Source organism: Tamandua tetradactyla, chromosome 5 (genome assembly GCF_023851605.1).
Source record: "Tamandua tetradactyla isolate mTamTet1 chromosome 5, mTamTet1.pri, whole genome shotgun sequence".
Taxonomy (NCBI): domain Eukaryota; kingdom Metazoa; phylum Chordata; class Mammalia; order Pilosa; family Myrmecophagidae; genus Tamandua; species Tamandua tetradactyla.
This window is the reverse complement of record NC_135331.1, coordinates 182,253,917-182,271,165: the sequence shown is the minus strand read 5'-3', so window position 1 is coordinate 182,271,165 and position 17,249 is coordinate 182,253,917. Positions and strand designations below refer to the sequence as shown.

Below are 17,249 nucleotides of genomic sequence, written 5' to 3'. Positions count from 1 at the left end.
TTAATCATTTTAAATAAAATGAGCATGGTACCTGAAATTTAGCTAGCATGATCAATTATCAGGATATTTACTTCAGTGTTCTTTTTCCTAAGTTAAGCCTTAGGTAGAAGAAAATTATGGGGTCTCTTTTTAATCTTTTCTTTTCATTGAAATCCCACTCAGACATTTTTTTCTGTAAGATATATGTAGCCCTGTTCTCTTTCCTGTTACAACAGTGACACATAGGATAGAGAGAGACGTTTGATGTTTTAAGAATCCTTTTTTGTTTTATAAATCTATCAGGGTTGCCTAATTCTCAGTTTCTTTTATGTGCATCACAATTTACTTTGCTAGTAGGTATCCCAAATACATACAATTTCTTTGTTCTCTTTCTTGAAATGATCTCTCTTGTCACTGAATTTTCACCTCTTATTTTCAGTTTGCAACTGATATGGACTACCTGCTATTATCTGGATTTTCAAGAAGTTAAAACATTGTATATTTAATATGTCATATTTCAAGGTTATCTGAATCCTGAACCAGACACGAAGATAATATGTAATATCTAATAGAGATACTGTAGTTGTATTTTTCAAGTCTTAGAGTTGATAAATCATAGCATCAGAGATTACTACTGATTCTCTCCTTAATTGAAAATAGTTTCCTGTAGTGTGTTTAAATAACTTTTGGCTGAATTAATTTGGGCTGCTTTTATTATGAAACATGTTTCTTTGCAGAAATTATCCTAAGCTGAACCATTTTTTCCTTCTATTTAGAATAAAATCCAGTAGAGTGTAGTAGTCAGGGATGCATTAATGGGGGCGTTTGGAGACTTGGTCAAGGCATTAAACCTCTGAGTCCCAGAGTATCAGACTTTTCATGAAGGGGTTAAATTCAGTTTTTCATAGAGCACAGGATGAAAGACCAACACTACTTGAGTTTCTATAGTGTTTTAGGCACTATATTAGGAACTTCAAATGTATTATCCATACATACTTCACAGCAACCCTCGAATGTAGCATTTTTACTTCCATTTTCAAATGGGGAAACTGAGACTCCAAATCAAGGGATTTGTGTAAGGATATAGAGGTAATAAACTCACATATTTTGAATTTGAATCCAGATATTCTTGATTCTAGAGCCTATTTTTTTCATTTTACCAGTTGGATCCCTTCTATTCTAATATTGATATTCTGATCTTATTGATTTTATGATTAGATGCTAACTTCTTACACTTTTCCATGTGATTTGATTCTTTAATGGAAATTTAGTAATGGAACTTAGTGCTCATTTTTATTTAGCTATAGCTAACTCATGAGACCTTTTAAAGACCATTGAATTGAGGCAAAAATTGTGTAGAATGGAGAAATGTTCTAAGCATATGAAATTATGAAAAAATAATTTTACTGGAATAAGGAAACAGATTTTTCATTCTTTGAATGCCTACACTGCCTCCAGATTTTTCCTATCCTTCCCCCTCACTCCCACACAAATATGCACATACAATCTTTCAGGATCCCTTACATTGTTGGCTTATTTGCAGAGCGAAGTATATCCTTATCATTTTTAAGAAGAACATGCTCAGAGAAATTTTGGGCTAAAGGATAAAAGCTGTGAAGCATAATCCAGAAGTCCTCTAGGGAACTAGTCCTTCAGATTTTATTCATTACACAGGTTAATATTAGTGGGGTATAAAGGTATGTTAACAATAACTGCTAAAATTTCTACTAAGGATAGAGGTTATTTCTTATACAAAAAGTAAGTCTGTATGCTGTCAGTATGGAACAGTCTTGCCAGACAGCCATAATCCAAGGAAATACCATGTTATATATATGATAGGTAATAATGAAATAAAATTCTTTGTAGGATTTATTAGTGCGCTTATAAGTGAATTATGGGCTAATCTGGAATGTGGCAGCGATGATGTTAGAGTAACCCATCCCAGAACTACTCCGGTGGATCCTATTGACCGAAGCTGTCAAAAGGTAAGAAATGATTTGATTTGTCTGATAATAAGCAGACTTTAAATATAACTCTCAGAAATGACTTCTTTTCAGACTTTATCTTTGTTCATTTAAAATCAGCAGCCTTTAATGTTCTCCCTTTTAAATAATTTATAAATTATTATTTTCCTTTTCAAAATAAAGTTAGTGAACAATACAAATACAGTGTTCTCTGCTGATTATGTTTTGTAAGGATGTTTTTCTTTCATGTTATTTTTTATGACAATTTTCACCCTTAGTAATGTATAATAGTACCCCAGACCTTTTAACAGAGAAAAATCTGAAACAAACTATAGCCAAAACAATAAGAGCAAAGTAGCTTTTTGCTCTAGGGCTTGATCTCAGGATTATTTGAAAGTAGATGGGGACAGACAGAACATGCTATCATTTAGAATAATATGGTAAAATTTTTTTCAAGCACCCAATTATTTTCCCAACTTTTATATTATATAATATACAAAACAAAGAAAGAAATATAGTTTTCAAAGCACTCTTCAACAAGCAGCTACAGAACAGATCCCAGAGTTTATCATGGGCTACCATAAGATCCTCTCAGTTTTTTCCTTCTAGCCGCTCCAGAATGTAAGTGGCTAGAAGGAATATATATATATTTTTATCATCACAATAAATCCTTTTTTCTCTTTTGTGAAAAATAACATGTATATACAAAACAATAAATTTCAAAGCACAGCACCACAATTAGTTGTAGAACATATTTCAGAGTTTGGCATGAGTTACAATTCCACAATTTTAGGTTTTCACTTCTAGCTCCTCCAAGATATTGGAGACTAAAAGAGGTATCAATTTAATGATTCAGCAATCATATTCATTTGTTAAATCCTATCTTCTCTATATAATTCCACCATCACCTTTGATCTTTCCATTCTTCTCTTTAGGGATGTTTGGGCTGTGGCTGTTCTAACTTTTTCATGTTGGAAGGTTCTGTCAGTAATATGGTGTAGGGAGATAGAACTAGCTGATGTTCTGGAGAGGCTAGGCCTTCAAGGTTTCAGGACTTATCTGGAGGTTGTAGGTTTCTGGAAGGTTACGCTAAGCATAGAACCCTTGTGGAATCTTATACATTGCCCTAGGTGTTCTTTAGGATTGGCTGGAATGGTCCTGGTTGGGGTTTGGCAAAGGTAACAATGTCTAACTGAAGCTTGCATAAGAACAACCTCCAGAGTAGCCTCTTGACTCTATTTGAACTCTCTCTGCCATTGATACTTTATTAGTTATACTTCTTTTCCCCCTTTTGGTCAGGATGGAATTGTTGATCCCATAGTGCCAGGGCCAGACTCATCCCTGGGAGTCTTCTCCCACGCTGCCAGGGAGACTTTCACTCCTGGATGTCATGCCCCACGTAGAGGGGGAGAGCAATGATTTCACTTGCCGAATTGGGCTTAGAGAAGGTGAGACCACATCTGAACAACAAAAGAGGTCCTACAGAAGTAGTTCTTAAAAGGCCTACCTATATGTAGGCTAAGCTTCTCTGCTACTTACATAAGCGTCACAAGCATAAACCTCAAGATCAAGGGCTTGGTCTATTGATTGGGTGTCCCTAAAGTTTGACACAGTATCAGGATTCACTGATGGTGAAGTTTAATAGTTCCATATTTTTTCTCCCATCCCCCAAGGTACCTTGCCAATACTTTTTGATTATCTGCTTAATGTACTCTAGGATATATCCAGAGTACTTAATGTATAATATTAAGTTATATAGGATTAAAGGAACCTCTTTCCTATTCTGGGCTCCTTGTGTTTCAGTTGTTCAAATGAGCTATACAGACAGGTTGAGTTAGATTACATGCTACAGAAAATTTAGGTTCCAGACCAAATAAACCTCTCTTCCTTTGGTCTCAAAGAGTATGTATGGAAGCTGCCTCCTATTACTAGCTCTTAAAGATGTTGCCCTACATTTTCTTCTAGAAGCTTTATGGTTTTCTTCTAGATTATTTATGGAAGCACCCACTTTTTATCATGATCAATACATAATTAATGATTTTTACGTATTTGCTATATTCCCCAAATTTCAGTAAAATGAAATGATTTCACAGAGTTAGAAAGCAGAATACAGGATACAAGTCACCAGGGTAGGATAGGGAATGGGGAGTTAATTATTCCAGAGTTCCTGTTTGGGGTGATAGAAAATTCCTGTAATAGATGGTGATGATGGTAGCATAACATTGTGAATGTAATTAAAACTTCTGAATTATGTAGTTAAATGTTATCAAAAAAGGAAATTTTAAGTTGAATATATGTTACCAGGGCAAAAGTTTTTGTAAAAACCTTGGAACTGTACAACACAAACAGTGACCTCTAATGTGAAATGTGGATTATAGTTAATAGTATAATTATAATAATACTTTCAACAATTGTAATAAAAGTACCATAGTAATGCAAAATGTTAATAATAGAGAAAACTGTGTGCTTTGGGGCTTACCAAAAGCGTGATTGTTTTTTATGGCAAGATTTTTTTTTCTTTAACCTACAACTTCTTTAGTAAAAAGAAATAAAGAAAATGAAATCATGGTTCCTAATTTTGACTGGGCAATTTTCTTTCAAAGGATGCCATAAAAGTATCAAAAGAACATTTCAGAGGTTTTTCTTTTTGTCATGGTAGTCCTGTGCTCTCCTATAGAAAGTACCTACAAACTACAGAAAAATAATTTAAAAATAAACTGCTTGGAATCACTGGAATAACCAAAAATAGACAGAAGTGGAGGTGAATCAATCTGAATCAAAAGAGTGGCACTGATTGAGTGTTCAGATTTAACAGATTTTTGCATTGAGGGCAAGTACCAGTTAGTGCAGGACAATTTACTATGCTTGAAGACCCAAAAGACAAGGTTTAGAGTTAAAGAACAGATGGAAAGTGAGGAAAGAGACACAGAGGGAGAACTCCAACTCTGTGTATATACTCTGCCCAAATATTTGGATAACTCCTGAACTATGCATTGAATTTAACAGAGATATCAGATGTTGCCTCCTCCAGGCATTGGAGAGTTTGGAGTTTCAGGTTGGCCAAATTAACTGCTAGATTGAAAAAAAACCAAAAACCAAAGACAAACAGCACTCAGAGGAATATAACAGAATCCAAATTATTCACAATGTATCTTTCATAATGTGTAGGATACAATTAATAATTACTAGACATGTGAAGAAATGGGGAAATGTGACTCATATTAAGTAGAAGGAATGGAAATTGTAATAATGAGAATGTTGGAATTATTAGACAGAGATTCTAAAGCAGCTGTTATAAATAGAATGTAAAAGAAAATATGACTGTAATGAATGAATGAACAAACGAAATCAGAGCAAGGAAATAGAAACTATATAAAAGAACGCAGTGAAATTACAGGACTGAAAAATTATTTATGTATAATTTATTGATGGGCTTAACTGAAGATTTAAAGATGATGTAAGAATCAGTAAATTGAAGGATATATCAGTAGAAATTATCCAACGTAAAGAAGAGAGAGTAAAAATTATACAGAAAACCTTCAGTGATTTATGCGACAGTATCAAAAGGTTGACTATACATGAAATTGGAATACCGAAAGGACAAGACAGAGAAACGAGAGAGAGAAATGGGCAGAAAAATATTTGAATAAATAATAGCTACAATTACACAAATTTTGTGAAAGATGTAAATTACAGATCAAGAAGTTCAGTGAATTCCAAGGATGATTATGTGAACAATGGAAACCTACCCAAGCTCATCATAAACACAATACTGAAAACCAGAGATAAAGAACAAATCTTGAAAGAAGCCATAAAAAAAATCACAGGTTATATACAGGGGAACAGCAGTACATTTCAGTGATATCTGCTTGGAAACAGTGGATAACAAGACAATTGAACATCTTTGATATGCCGAAAGATAAAGAATAGCAATAAAGAAACAGTCAACTTAGAATTCTGGATCCCACAAAAGTTTCTTGAAGAATGAAAGTGAAATAAAGAATTTAGAAATGAACAAAGGCTAAGAAAAATTTTGTATTTCTAAAAGGCCGTTGCATTTCAAGGAAAATGGTGCCAAGTGGAAATTTGGTTTTCTAGGATGCAAAGGGAATAATAGTTGAGTGAATATAAAAACCTATTATTTTTCTCTTAATTTCTTTGAAATACACATAACTCAAATATGATGACATATTGTTCTATTTATAATTTTAGAGGTAGTATGACATCTATAGCATAAAAGGCAGGGGACTAGAAGAATGGCATATGAATATATATAGTTAAAAGGTTCTTGCATTTTATATAAAATGACAGTATATTACTTTTTACCTACCCCTAGGAAATAATTTTGCCTATCCTGCTAGGTACTAGGAATATTTGCTAATATGAGTTGTCATGCCTTGGCCTTTCAGTGGATAGTCTAGAGGAATAGACACTTTTTTTAATGAAAAATTAATCATCTGTTTTTGCTGCTATTTATTTATTTAAAAAAATTTTTATTAATAAAACCAATCAACATACAATATGAGCATTCTTTCTTTCATCGCAGTTGTATATTCATCATCATGATCATTTCTTACAACATTTGCATCAATTCAGAAAAAGAAATAAAAAGAAGACAAAAAAATTCATACATATCATACCCCCACCCCTCCCTTTCATTGATCACTAGCATTTCAATCTACTAAATTTATTTTAACATTTGTTTCCCCTATTATTTATTAATTTTTAATCCATATGTTTTACTTATCAGTCTATAAGGTAGATAAAAGAAGCATCAGATGCAAGGTTTTCACAATCACACAGTCACATTGTGAAAGCTATATCATTATACAATCATCTTCAAGAAACTTGGCTACTGGAACACAGCTCTACATTTTCAGGCAGTTCCTTCCAGCCTCTCTGTTATGCCTTAACTAAAAGGTGATATCTATTTAATGCATAAGAATAACCTCCAGGATAACCTCTCGACTCTGTTTGGAATCTCTCAGCCATTGAGACTTTTTGTCTCATTTCTCTCTTCCTCCCTTTTGGTCGAGGTTTTCTCAATCCCTTGATGCTGAGTCTCAGCTCATTCTAGGATTTCTGTCCCACATTGCCCAGAAGGTCCACACTCCTGGGAGTCATGTAGCACGTAGAGAGGGGGAGGGCAGTGAGTTTGCTTGTTGTGTTGTCTGAGAGAGAGGGGCCGCATCTGAGGAACAAAAGAGGTTCTCTTGGGGGTGACTCTTAGGCCGAATTTTAAGTAGATTTAGCCTATCCTTTGCGGGTTAAGTCTGTATGAACAAACCCCAAGACTGGGGGCTCAGCCTATTGCTTTGGTTGTCCCTGCTGCTTGTGAGAATATCAAGAATTCTCCACTTGGGGAAGTTGAATTTTCCCCCTTTCTCACCATTCCCATAAGGGAACTTTGCAAATGCTTTTTTATTCACTTGGAATGGCTTTTTTTTTTTTTTTTTAATTTTTAAGTTAATTTTTTAATTAAAAAAAATGTAACCGCAAACAGATGCAAACATTCTTTTTTAAAAATTTTTTTTCTAAATACCAAAAAACACCAAGAGCAAGCATTCTTAACTTTTGATCATTCCATTCTCCATATATAGTCAGTAATTCACAATATCATCACATAGTTGCATATTCATCATCATGATCATTTCTTGGAACATTTGCATCTATTCAGAAAAAGAAATAAAGAGAAAACAGAAGAAAATTCATATATACCATGCTACTTACCCCTCCCTTTCATTGATCACTAGCATTTCAAACGAAATTTATTTTAACTTTTGTTCCCCCTATTATTTATTTTTATTCCGTATTTTCTACTTGTCTGTTGACAAGGTAGATAAAAGGATTGTGCTGCTATTTATAATTCGAATAAGGATACAGGATTTAAAAAAAATTACGGTAGTGATATGTTTGTAGAAAAATCAGGCCAAAAGTACAGAGTTCCCATATACCTCCTATTCTAGTTTGTAGACGGCCAGAATGAGATATACCAGAAACAGAATGGCTTTAAAAAAGGGAAGTGTATTAAATTGCAAGTTTACAGTTCTAAGGCCATGAAAATGTCCAAAATTAAAGCAAGGCTATAAAAATGCCCAATCTAAGACATACAGGGAAAGATACCTTGGTTCAAGAAGTCCAGTGATATTCAGGGTTTCTATCTCAGCTGAAAAGGCACATGGCGATATCTGCTAGCTTTCTCTTTAACAGCATCCCTGGGCTCTGTCCATTCTGTTGGCTCTGTTGGTTTTGGTGACTCTTGTGGCTCTAAAGTTTTTCCAAAATGTTTCTCTCTTGAAGGACTCCAGTAAGCAACCTCACCTCGAATGGGTGGAGACACATCTCCATGGAAACCATCTAATCAAAAGTTACCACCTACATTTGGGTGGGTCACATCTCCATGGAAACAATAAAAATGATACCACCCAGCAATACTAAATGAGGATTGAAGGACATGGCATTTTTGGAGTACATATAGCTTCAAACCAGCACACCTCCTCTCACACACACACACAGTTGTTCCTATTAACAATTTGCATTAATGTGATATCTTTGTAACAATTGAAGAAATATTGCTATTTTACTTATATTATTATATATAGTCCATAGTTTACCTTAAGGTTTACTTTTTGTATTGTACAATTCTATTCTGTGATATATATACAACCTAAAAATAGTTATTTTAACTGTTTTCAAATATACAATTCACTGGTGTTAAATACGTTTGTAATGTTTTGCTATCATCACCACCAACCATTACCAAAAATTTTTCGTTGTCCCAAACAGAAATTCTCTACCAAGAAACTCTAAATCCCCATTCCTTACCTCCACTACTACCTTTGGAAACCTGTATTGTTATTTCTGACTATGAATTTGCATATTCTGATTATTTGATATAAGTGAGATCATAACACTGTTTGTTTTTGTGTCTAGCTTATTTCATCTAACATGGTGTCTTCAAGGTTTATCTGTGTAAAATATGTCAGAAATTCATTCTTTTTTAAATAGCTCAGTAATATTCCATTATACATATATACTTCTTTTTGTTTATCCAGTCTTCTACCACTTGACAGTTGTGACTAATTCACTAAGAACATTAGTGTACAAATATCTGTTCAAGTCCCTGCTTTTAATTATTTTTGGGTATGCATCTAAAAGTAGGATTGCGGGTTAATATGGTAATTCTATTTTTAACTTGCTGAGGAACTGCCAAACTGTTTTACACAGCAGTGGAGGCATTTTACATGCCCACCAACAATGTGCTAAGAGTCCATTTTCTCCACATCCTTTCCAAGGCTTGTTATTTTCTTCTTCTTTTTTTTTAATGGTAGCCAATCTTAGTGGGTATGAAATAGTATCTCATTGTGATTTTGATTTGCATTTTCCAAATGGCTAATGATGATGAGCCTCTTTTCTTGTGCTTATTGCCATTTCTGTATCTTCTTTGGAGAACTGTCTATTGAAGTTTTGTGTCCATTTTTTTTTTTTTTGTGGGGGGGGGGACATAGGCAGGCTTTGGGAATCAAACCTGGGTCTCTGGCATGGCAAGTGAAAATTCTGCCACAGAGCCACTGTTGTACCTGCCTCCACTGCCCATTTTTAAATTGGGTTGTCTTTTTATTGTTGAGTTGTACCTGCTCTTATAATTCTGGATAATAAATCCTTACAGACACATGTTTTCCAAATATTTTCTCCCATTCTGTAGGTTTTCTTTTCACTCTTTTGATAATTTCCTCTGATGCACGAAGGTTTTAATTTTGAAGAAGTTCCATTTATCCTTTTGTTGTTGTTGTTGTTGCTTATACTTTTGGTGTAAAGTCTAAGAAATCACTGCTTAATAAAAGGTCCTGGAAGATGTTTCCCTGTGTTTTCTTCTAGATATTTTATAGTTTTGGTTCTTATGTGTAGGTCTTCAATCTGTTTTTTATATGAGCAGGCACTGGGAATCGAACCCAGGTCTCCGGAATGGCAGGCAGGAATTCTGCCTGCTGAGCCACTGTGGCCCGCCTTTCAATCTATTTTGAGTTAATTTTTGAGTATGGCATAAGGCAGGGCCTACTTTCATTTTTTTGCACATGGAAATCCAGTTTTCCCAGCACCATTTGTTGAAGAGTCTATACTTCGCCATTGAGTAGACTCGGCATCCTTGTCAGAAATCAGCCAAATAAATAAATAAATAAATAAACAAAATAAAAATAAATTAATTAGCCATAGATGTAAGGGTATATTACTAAACTTTCAATTCTAGTGTATCCGTCTGTATGTCTATCCTTGTGCAAGGATCACACAGTTTTGATTGCTGTAGCTTTGTAGTAAGATTTTTTTTTTTTTTTAGTAAGCTTTAAATTGGAAAATATTGATCCTCCAAGTTTGTTTTTCTTTTTGACTAACAAAAAGATGGTTTTGGCTATTTGGGGCCCCTTACCTTTCCATATGAATTTTTAAAAAAAAATATTTCTACCAAACCATTAGCAACAGCCCATGAGTCAGTATACAAACACACCTCTGGTCAGTTTCCCTTCCAAGCAAAATAAACAACCAGGTGCAGTGCTTGAAGTTCTGCCCACTGGGAGGATTTTCCCTCACCATTGTCCTTCAAGGACACCCCAGAAAGGGGTTGTAATGCTGCAGCTGTCCACTTTCGGGTGGTACCTGCATATTGTGCTGAACCATCTGTAAACCAGGCCCGAGTTTTCTCTTCCCCAGTCAATTCACTGTAAGGAACTCCCCAAGAGGCTATAGCTCTGGTCTGGGAAAGAGAAGGTAATGTGGCAGCAGGAGTGGAAACCATGGGCATTTGTGCCACTTCTTCATGTAACTTACTTGTGCCTTCAGGACCTGCTCTGGCTCTATCTCGTATATACCATTTTCATTTTGCAATAGAGTGCTGCTGTGCACGCCCAACTTTATGGCTTGGTGGGTCAGACAACACCCAACTCATGATAGGCAACTCAGGTCTCATGGTAACTTGGTGGCCCATGGTTAGGCGTTCAGTCTCTACTAAGGCCCAGTAGCAGGCCAAAAGCTGTTTCTCAAAAGGAGAGTAGTTATCTGCAGCAGATGGTAAGGTTTTGCTCTAAAATCCTAAGGGTCTGCGTTGTGATTCTCCTATAGGGGCCTGCCAAAGGCTCCAGACAGCATCTCTATTTGCACTGACACTTTCAGCACCATTGGATCTGCTGGATCATACGGCCCAAGTGGCAGAGCAGTTTGTACAGCAGCCTGGACTTGTCACAGAGCTTCCTCTTGTTCAGGTCCCCACTCAAAATTAGCAGCTTTTCTGGTCACTCGATAAATGGGCTGGAGTAGCACACCCAAATGAGGAATATGTTGTCGCCAAAATCCAAAAAGACCCACTAGGCGTTGTGCCTCTTTTTTGGTTGTGGGAGGGGCCAGATGCAGCAATTTATCCTTCACCTTAGAAGGGATATCTCTATATGCCTCACACCTCTGGACACCTAGAAATTTTACTGAGGTGGAAGGCCCCTGTATTTTTGTTGGATTTTCTCCCATCCTCTAAATCTAGAGTAGTTGCTACTTCTTGCTCACTAGGTCCAATCAACATGATATCATCAATATAATGGACCAGTGTGATGTCTTGTGGGAGGCAGAAACGATCAAGGTCTCTGCCAACAAGATTATGACATAGGGCTGGAGAGTTGATATACCCCTGAGGTAGGACAGTGAAAGTATATTGCTGTCCTTGCCAGCTGAAAGCAAACTGTTTCTGGTGGTCCTTATTAATAGCTATTGAGAAAACAGCATTTGCCAGATCAATAGCTGCATACCAGGTACCAGGGGATGCATTGATTTGCTCAAGCAATGATACCACATCTGGAACAGCAGCTGCAACTGGAGTTACCACCTGGTTGAGTTTATGATAATCCACTGTCATTCTCCAAGATCCATCTGTTTTTTGCACAGGCCAAATAGGAGAGTTGAATGGGGATGTGTTGGGAATCACCACCCTTGCATCTTTCAAGTCTTTAAGAGTGGCAGTAATCTCTGCAGTCCCTCCAGGAATCTGGTATTGCTTCTGATTTACATTTTGCTTGGTAGGGGCAGTTCTAGTGGCTTCCACTTGGCCTTTCCCACTATAATCGTCCTCACTGCATGAGTTAGAGAGCCAACATGGGGATTTTTCCAGTTGCTCAGTATGTCTATGCCAATTATACATTCCAGAACTGGGAAAATAACTACAGGATGGGTCCGGGGGTCCACTGGACCCACTGTGAGATGGACCTTAGCTAAAACTCCATTGATCACCTGGCCTCCCTAAGCCCCCACTCTGACTAGTGGTCCAGAGTGACGTGTTGGGTCCCCTGGAATTAATGTCACTTCTGAACCAGTGTCTAATAATCCCCGAAATATCTGATCATTTCCTTTTCCCCAATGCACAGTTTCCCTGGTAAAAGGCCGTCGGTCTCCTTGGGGAAGACTTAGAGGAAGGTTAACAGTATAAATTTGTGGCAGTGTAACAGGTTTCTCCCCCAAAGGGACCTGGCCTCCCCTTCATTCAAGGGGCTCTGGGTCTGTAAACTGTTTCAAGTCTGGAAATTCATTAAGGGGCCGTGACTCTGTGTTTTTGTAATTCAGGTTAGACTTCTATTCACTTGACCTAGAACTCTTGTTTATACAGCTCCAACAAGAATTTAGTAGACTGCCCTTCTATTGTATTTCTAGGTACCCCATGATTTACTAACCAATGCCACAAATCTCTGCGTGTCATATAATTTTGACGCTTCCTTTGAGTTTGCTCTCTATTTATAATAGCCACGTGCACCCTGTCTTTGGTGATTGAGTGCTGCCACCTGGCTTCTGCCAACTTGGGATCCTGTTATCCCCATTGTGTTTAAGGATTCCAGCTCAGTGACAGCAGTTCCTACAGTAATATCTGACCTACCGAGAAGCACAACCACAGAGCTCTTTAGGGATGATGGTGCTAGTCTCACAAATTTATTTCTCACTGTTCTGGTAAAAGGTGCATCCTCTGGACATTCCTGGGTGTAAAAGCAGGCTTTGCATGATAAATCCACTCTAACATTCCAATCTATCTAAGCCTCTGGATCTCCTCATCTACATTATATATACCAGAGCATTTCTGGCATTTCAGCCTCAGGTAATGTTGGTCACCTTTTTTTTTTCCAGTTTTTTTTTTTTTATTAATTAACGGAAAAAAAGAAAAAAAAGAAATTAACCCAACATTTAGAAATCATACCATTGTACATATGCAATCAGTAATTCTTAACATCATCACATAGATGCATGATCATCGTTTCTTAGTACATTTGCATCAGTTTAGAACTAGCAACACAACAGAAAAAGATATAGAATGTTAATATAGAGAAAAAAAATAAAAGTAATAATAATAGTAAAAAAAAAACAAAAAAAAAACAAAAAAAAACAACCAGACAAAAACAAACAAAAAACAAAACAAAACAAAACAACAACAACAAAAAAAACCTATAGCTCAGATGCAGCTTCATTCAGTGTTTTAACATGATTACTTTATAATTAGGTATTATTGTGTTGTCCATTTTTGAGTTTTTGTATCTAGTTCTGTTGCACAGTCTGTATCCCTTCAGCTCCAATTACCCATTATCTTACCCTGTTTCTAACTCCTGCTGGACTCTGTTACCAATGACATATTCCAAGTTTATTCTCGAATGTCGGTTCACATCAGTGGGACCATACAGTATTTGTCTTTTAGTTTTTGGTGTTGATCACCTTTTGATCCATGTTTCAACCAACCACCCAAACAAGCTGTTAACACCTTTTCTAACCGCTCAAGCTATAATATTGAATGCAGAATCTCTGCTTAGTGAATCAATAAATTCAGCCTGATCCAGCCTTATATTCCTCCCACCATTATCCCACACTCTTAAAATCCATTGCCAAACATATTCCCCTGATTTCTGTCTATATAAATTGGAAAACTCACACAGTTCTTTTGGAGTATAACATACCTCCTCATGTGTGATACTTTGTACCTCACCTTTAGGGGCCTGTTGGGACTTAAGTCTAGTTATAGGTCTAGAAGAAATGAGAGGTGGTGGGGGTGGGTCATGAAAAGAATTAGAAATATCTTCCAAGCCATTTGCTTCAGGGCCTTCAGTTGCAGTTTCATCTGGTGAAACAGGATTAATAACTCTATGGCTAATCCCTTCAGGAGGAGGTTGGGTGGCCAATTCCTCAAGGTAGGCTGGAGGTGGGGCAGCTATGTCCTCAGGGCAGACTATTATAGGGTTATCTAGAGAAGATTCAGCATGGCCTAGGGTTTCAACCTCGCCCCCAACATCATTATCAATCCATATGTCACCATCCCATTTTTCAGGGTCCCATTCCTTTCCAATCAATGCCCTCACTTTAACGGCAGACACCATACAAGACTGAGATTTCAGTTTACATTGTAAAGTTGCTACTCTAACAATAAGATTCTGCATCTGATTTTCAGAGATCTCAAGTCTGTGGCTATAGGAAATAAGATTTTGCTTCAGGATACTCATAGATACGTCTGTATCTTTCATACGGTGCTTAATCTTCTCGTTTGAAGCCTTAAGCCCATCCCTTTTACCGCTTAATGTAGCCAGTGTATCTAACAACAACCAACCAACATCTCTATAACTGTTATTTCTACAAAACTCTGTAAAGGTGTCAAAAACATTATCCCTCAGAGTCTGGCTTCGTACAAGCGAAGCATTAGGAGAATCGAATGATGATATTTTGACTATCTCCTTTGCCAACTCAGTCCATGGATCGGGAGTGTCATTCTGATTACGGGAATCAGAGTCCTTAGTGTTTCTGAGTCCAGTCAGAGTAGAAAACCATTCATAAAAACCCATTTTTAAGATTCTGTTTCTTAAGAACCACTCCTGGTACCAAGATGTATTAGTTAGGGTTCTCTAGAGAAACAGAATCAACAGGGAACACTTGCAAATATAAAATTTATAGAAGTGTCTCATGTGACTGCAGGAACGTAGAGTCCAAAATCCACAGGGCAGGCTGTGAAGCCGATGACTCCGATGGATGGTCTGGATGAACTCCACAGGAGAGGCTCACCAGCCGAAGCAGAAGTGAAACCTGTCTCCTCTGAGTCCTCATTAAAAGGCTTCCCATGATTAGATTTAGCATCACTCATTGTAGAAGACACTCCCCTTTGGCTGATTACAAATGGAATCTGCTGTGGAAGCAGCTGACGTGATCATGACCTAATCCTATGAAATGTCCTCACTGCAACAGACAGGCCAGCACTTGCCCAATCAGATAAACAGGTACCACAACTTGGCCAAGTTGACACATGTCCCTAACCATGACAAAAGTATTTTTAAATTTTCTCAATTTTATGGTTCTCAATATTTCTCATTCTGAAATTTCCTGAGTCTATGGAAACATTTTTTAAAAAACAAGTAAAAAACTTAATAGTTACAAATAACTACAATTCAGTATAATACAAACTGAACATAATAGTATTAACATAATATAGGGCTTCTCAAGAGGGATGAAATTAATTGGAAGTACTTCAGAAAATATTTTTTGGCAAACTTGAAAGCTGAATTAGTGGGATAATGAGTAAATTGGGAGGGCAGGAAGAACATGTTAGTAGGACAAGAAAATTTTGTATACAAAGCAGATTTGATTGACTAAAGTGGGGACTTCAAACTGGGGAATAATGGGAAATGAGACTTTAAAGACTCTGGAAAGGACAAAGGTGTCAGAGTTTAGATTTGATGCATAATGATGGGCAACCATTGTATGTTTTTGAGCAAGGGAACCAAAGAATGAAATGTACCAGAGAAAAATATTCTAGTGGTTTTTAATAAGATAAAATGATAAAATAATCATGGAAAGATTAATTTGATAAGATTGCATCAAAAAGAGCTGGTTTTGATTGGAAAAGTCATGGCTCTTTAAAATTAACTTTATATCTAGATTAGTAGAATATCCAATGAATGCAGTTAAGATAGCCTTGTGGTCTGAGAGTAAGAATTAATTATCTTGCCAGAGCCCCTAAGAACTATTCTTTTTTATTTTTATTTTTGTGTGCTATATGGTGGGGGTCACATGTCATTCTTTTTTTACAATGACTATCCCATTATTGCAGCACCATTTGTTGCATTTTTTGGTGGGGGGAGGGTGCGGGGAATTCTCACATGGCAGGTGAGAATTCTACCACTGAACTACCCTTGCACCCCTATATTCTCTTGTATTTGCTTACACACTGGATGTAGCAGTGCAAAGAATGATGAAAATGGATCAGCTCATTTTTCTCAGAACCAAATATTTCAAGAGATACATGGTATTTTAAAACATTTTCCAACTCTGATCTATGTTCTGTAATAGTTGTCATATAATACATTGTCAGCGCATGCATAATTTTTGTGAATGTTAACTATTTTGTGCTTGTATATTATATATTTTACATTGATGTGACTTAATTAGGCTTATTTTAAAAATACACTGATCTCCCTCCTCCAAAAACAAATACATTAATCCTTACATCATAGGTATAGTTATAAAACTTTGCATTAGTCACTATGTAGATGTAATTGAGAAAATGAACCATTTAAATGAATTATTCTCTTTCTTTCCCCTAGTCTTTTCTAGCACTGGTGAACTTGTTATCCTATCCTGCTGTTTATGAGCTGGTAGGCAATCAAGGTCTTCCTACTAAAACAGAATATTCTCTTCGTGAAGTCCCAACATGTGTTACTGTAAGTTACTTTATTTTTCTGTTTAATACAGTTTTTTTTTTTTTTTTTTTTACTAGAGAAGTATGTTTACAGAAAAATCATGCCTGAAATACGGAGTTCCCATGCACTCCTCCTATTATTAACACCTTGTATTAATTAGTGTGGTACCTTTGTTATACTTGAAAGCGTATTATTATAATTATAACTATAGTCTATAGTTGTCATTAGAGTTCACTGTATTATACCATCCTATAGTTTTTTTCTAAAAATTTTTATTCTAGTAGCATATATGCAACCTAAGTTTTCCCCTTTTAACTACATTCAAATGCATTATTCAGTGATGTTAATTACATTCACAATATTGTGCCACCATCACAACAATCCATTACCAAAACTTTGTCATCACCCCAAATAGAAATTCTAAACCGATGGAGCATTAAACTTCACTTTTATAAATGATACTGTTTCAGGTTGGTTGTAAAAATGTAATTTAACCAAAAAAAAAAAAATTAAAGGAAACACTAATGACACTCATAGTCTGGTTTGATTATTCACATATGAGTTATTAACTTTGTGAATTATCTGTGAATGGAATCAAGGGCTCCCTTACAGGCCC

At 36.2% G+C, this 17,249-nt stretch overlaps 1 protein-coding gene across 5 annotated transcripts in view; it reads left to right on the top strand.

Annotated features, from left to right (window-relative positions):
* TBC1D32 (TBC1 domain family member 32) overlaps window positions 1–17,249 on the top strand; it is a 325,899-nt gene that overhangs the window by 126,158 nt on the left and 182,492 nt on the right. For all 5 annotated transcript variants that reach the window (XM_077162779.1, XM_077162778.1, XM_077162776.1 and 2 more), the window contains 2 exons: window positions 1,846–1,964; window positions 16,538–16,654. In XM_077162779.1, coding sequence (XP_077018894.1) covers window positions 1,846–1,964; window positions 16,538–16,654 — 236 coding nt within the window. The remainder of the gene's footprint in view (window positions 1–1,845; window positions 1,965–16,537; window positions 16,655–17,249) is intronic.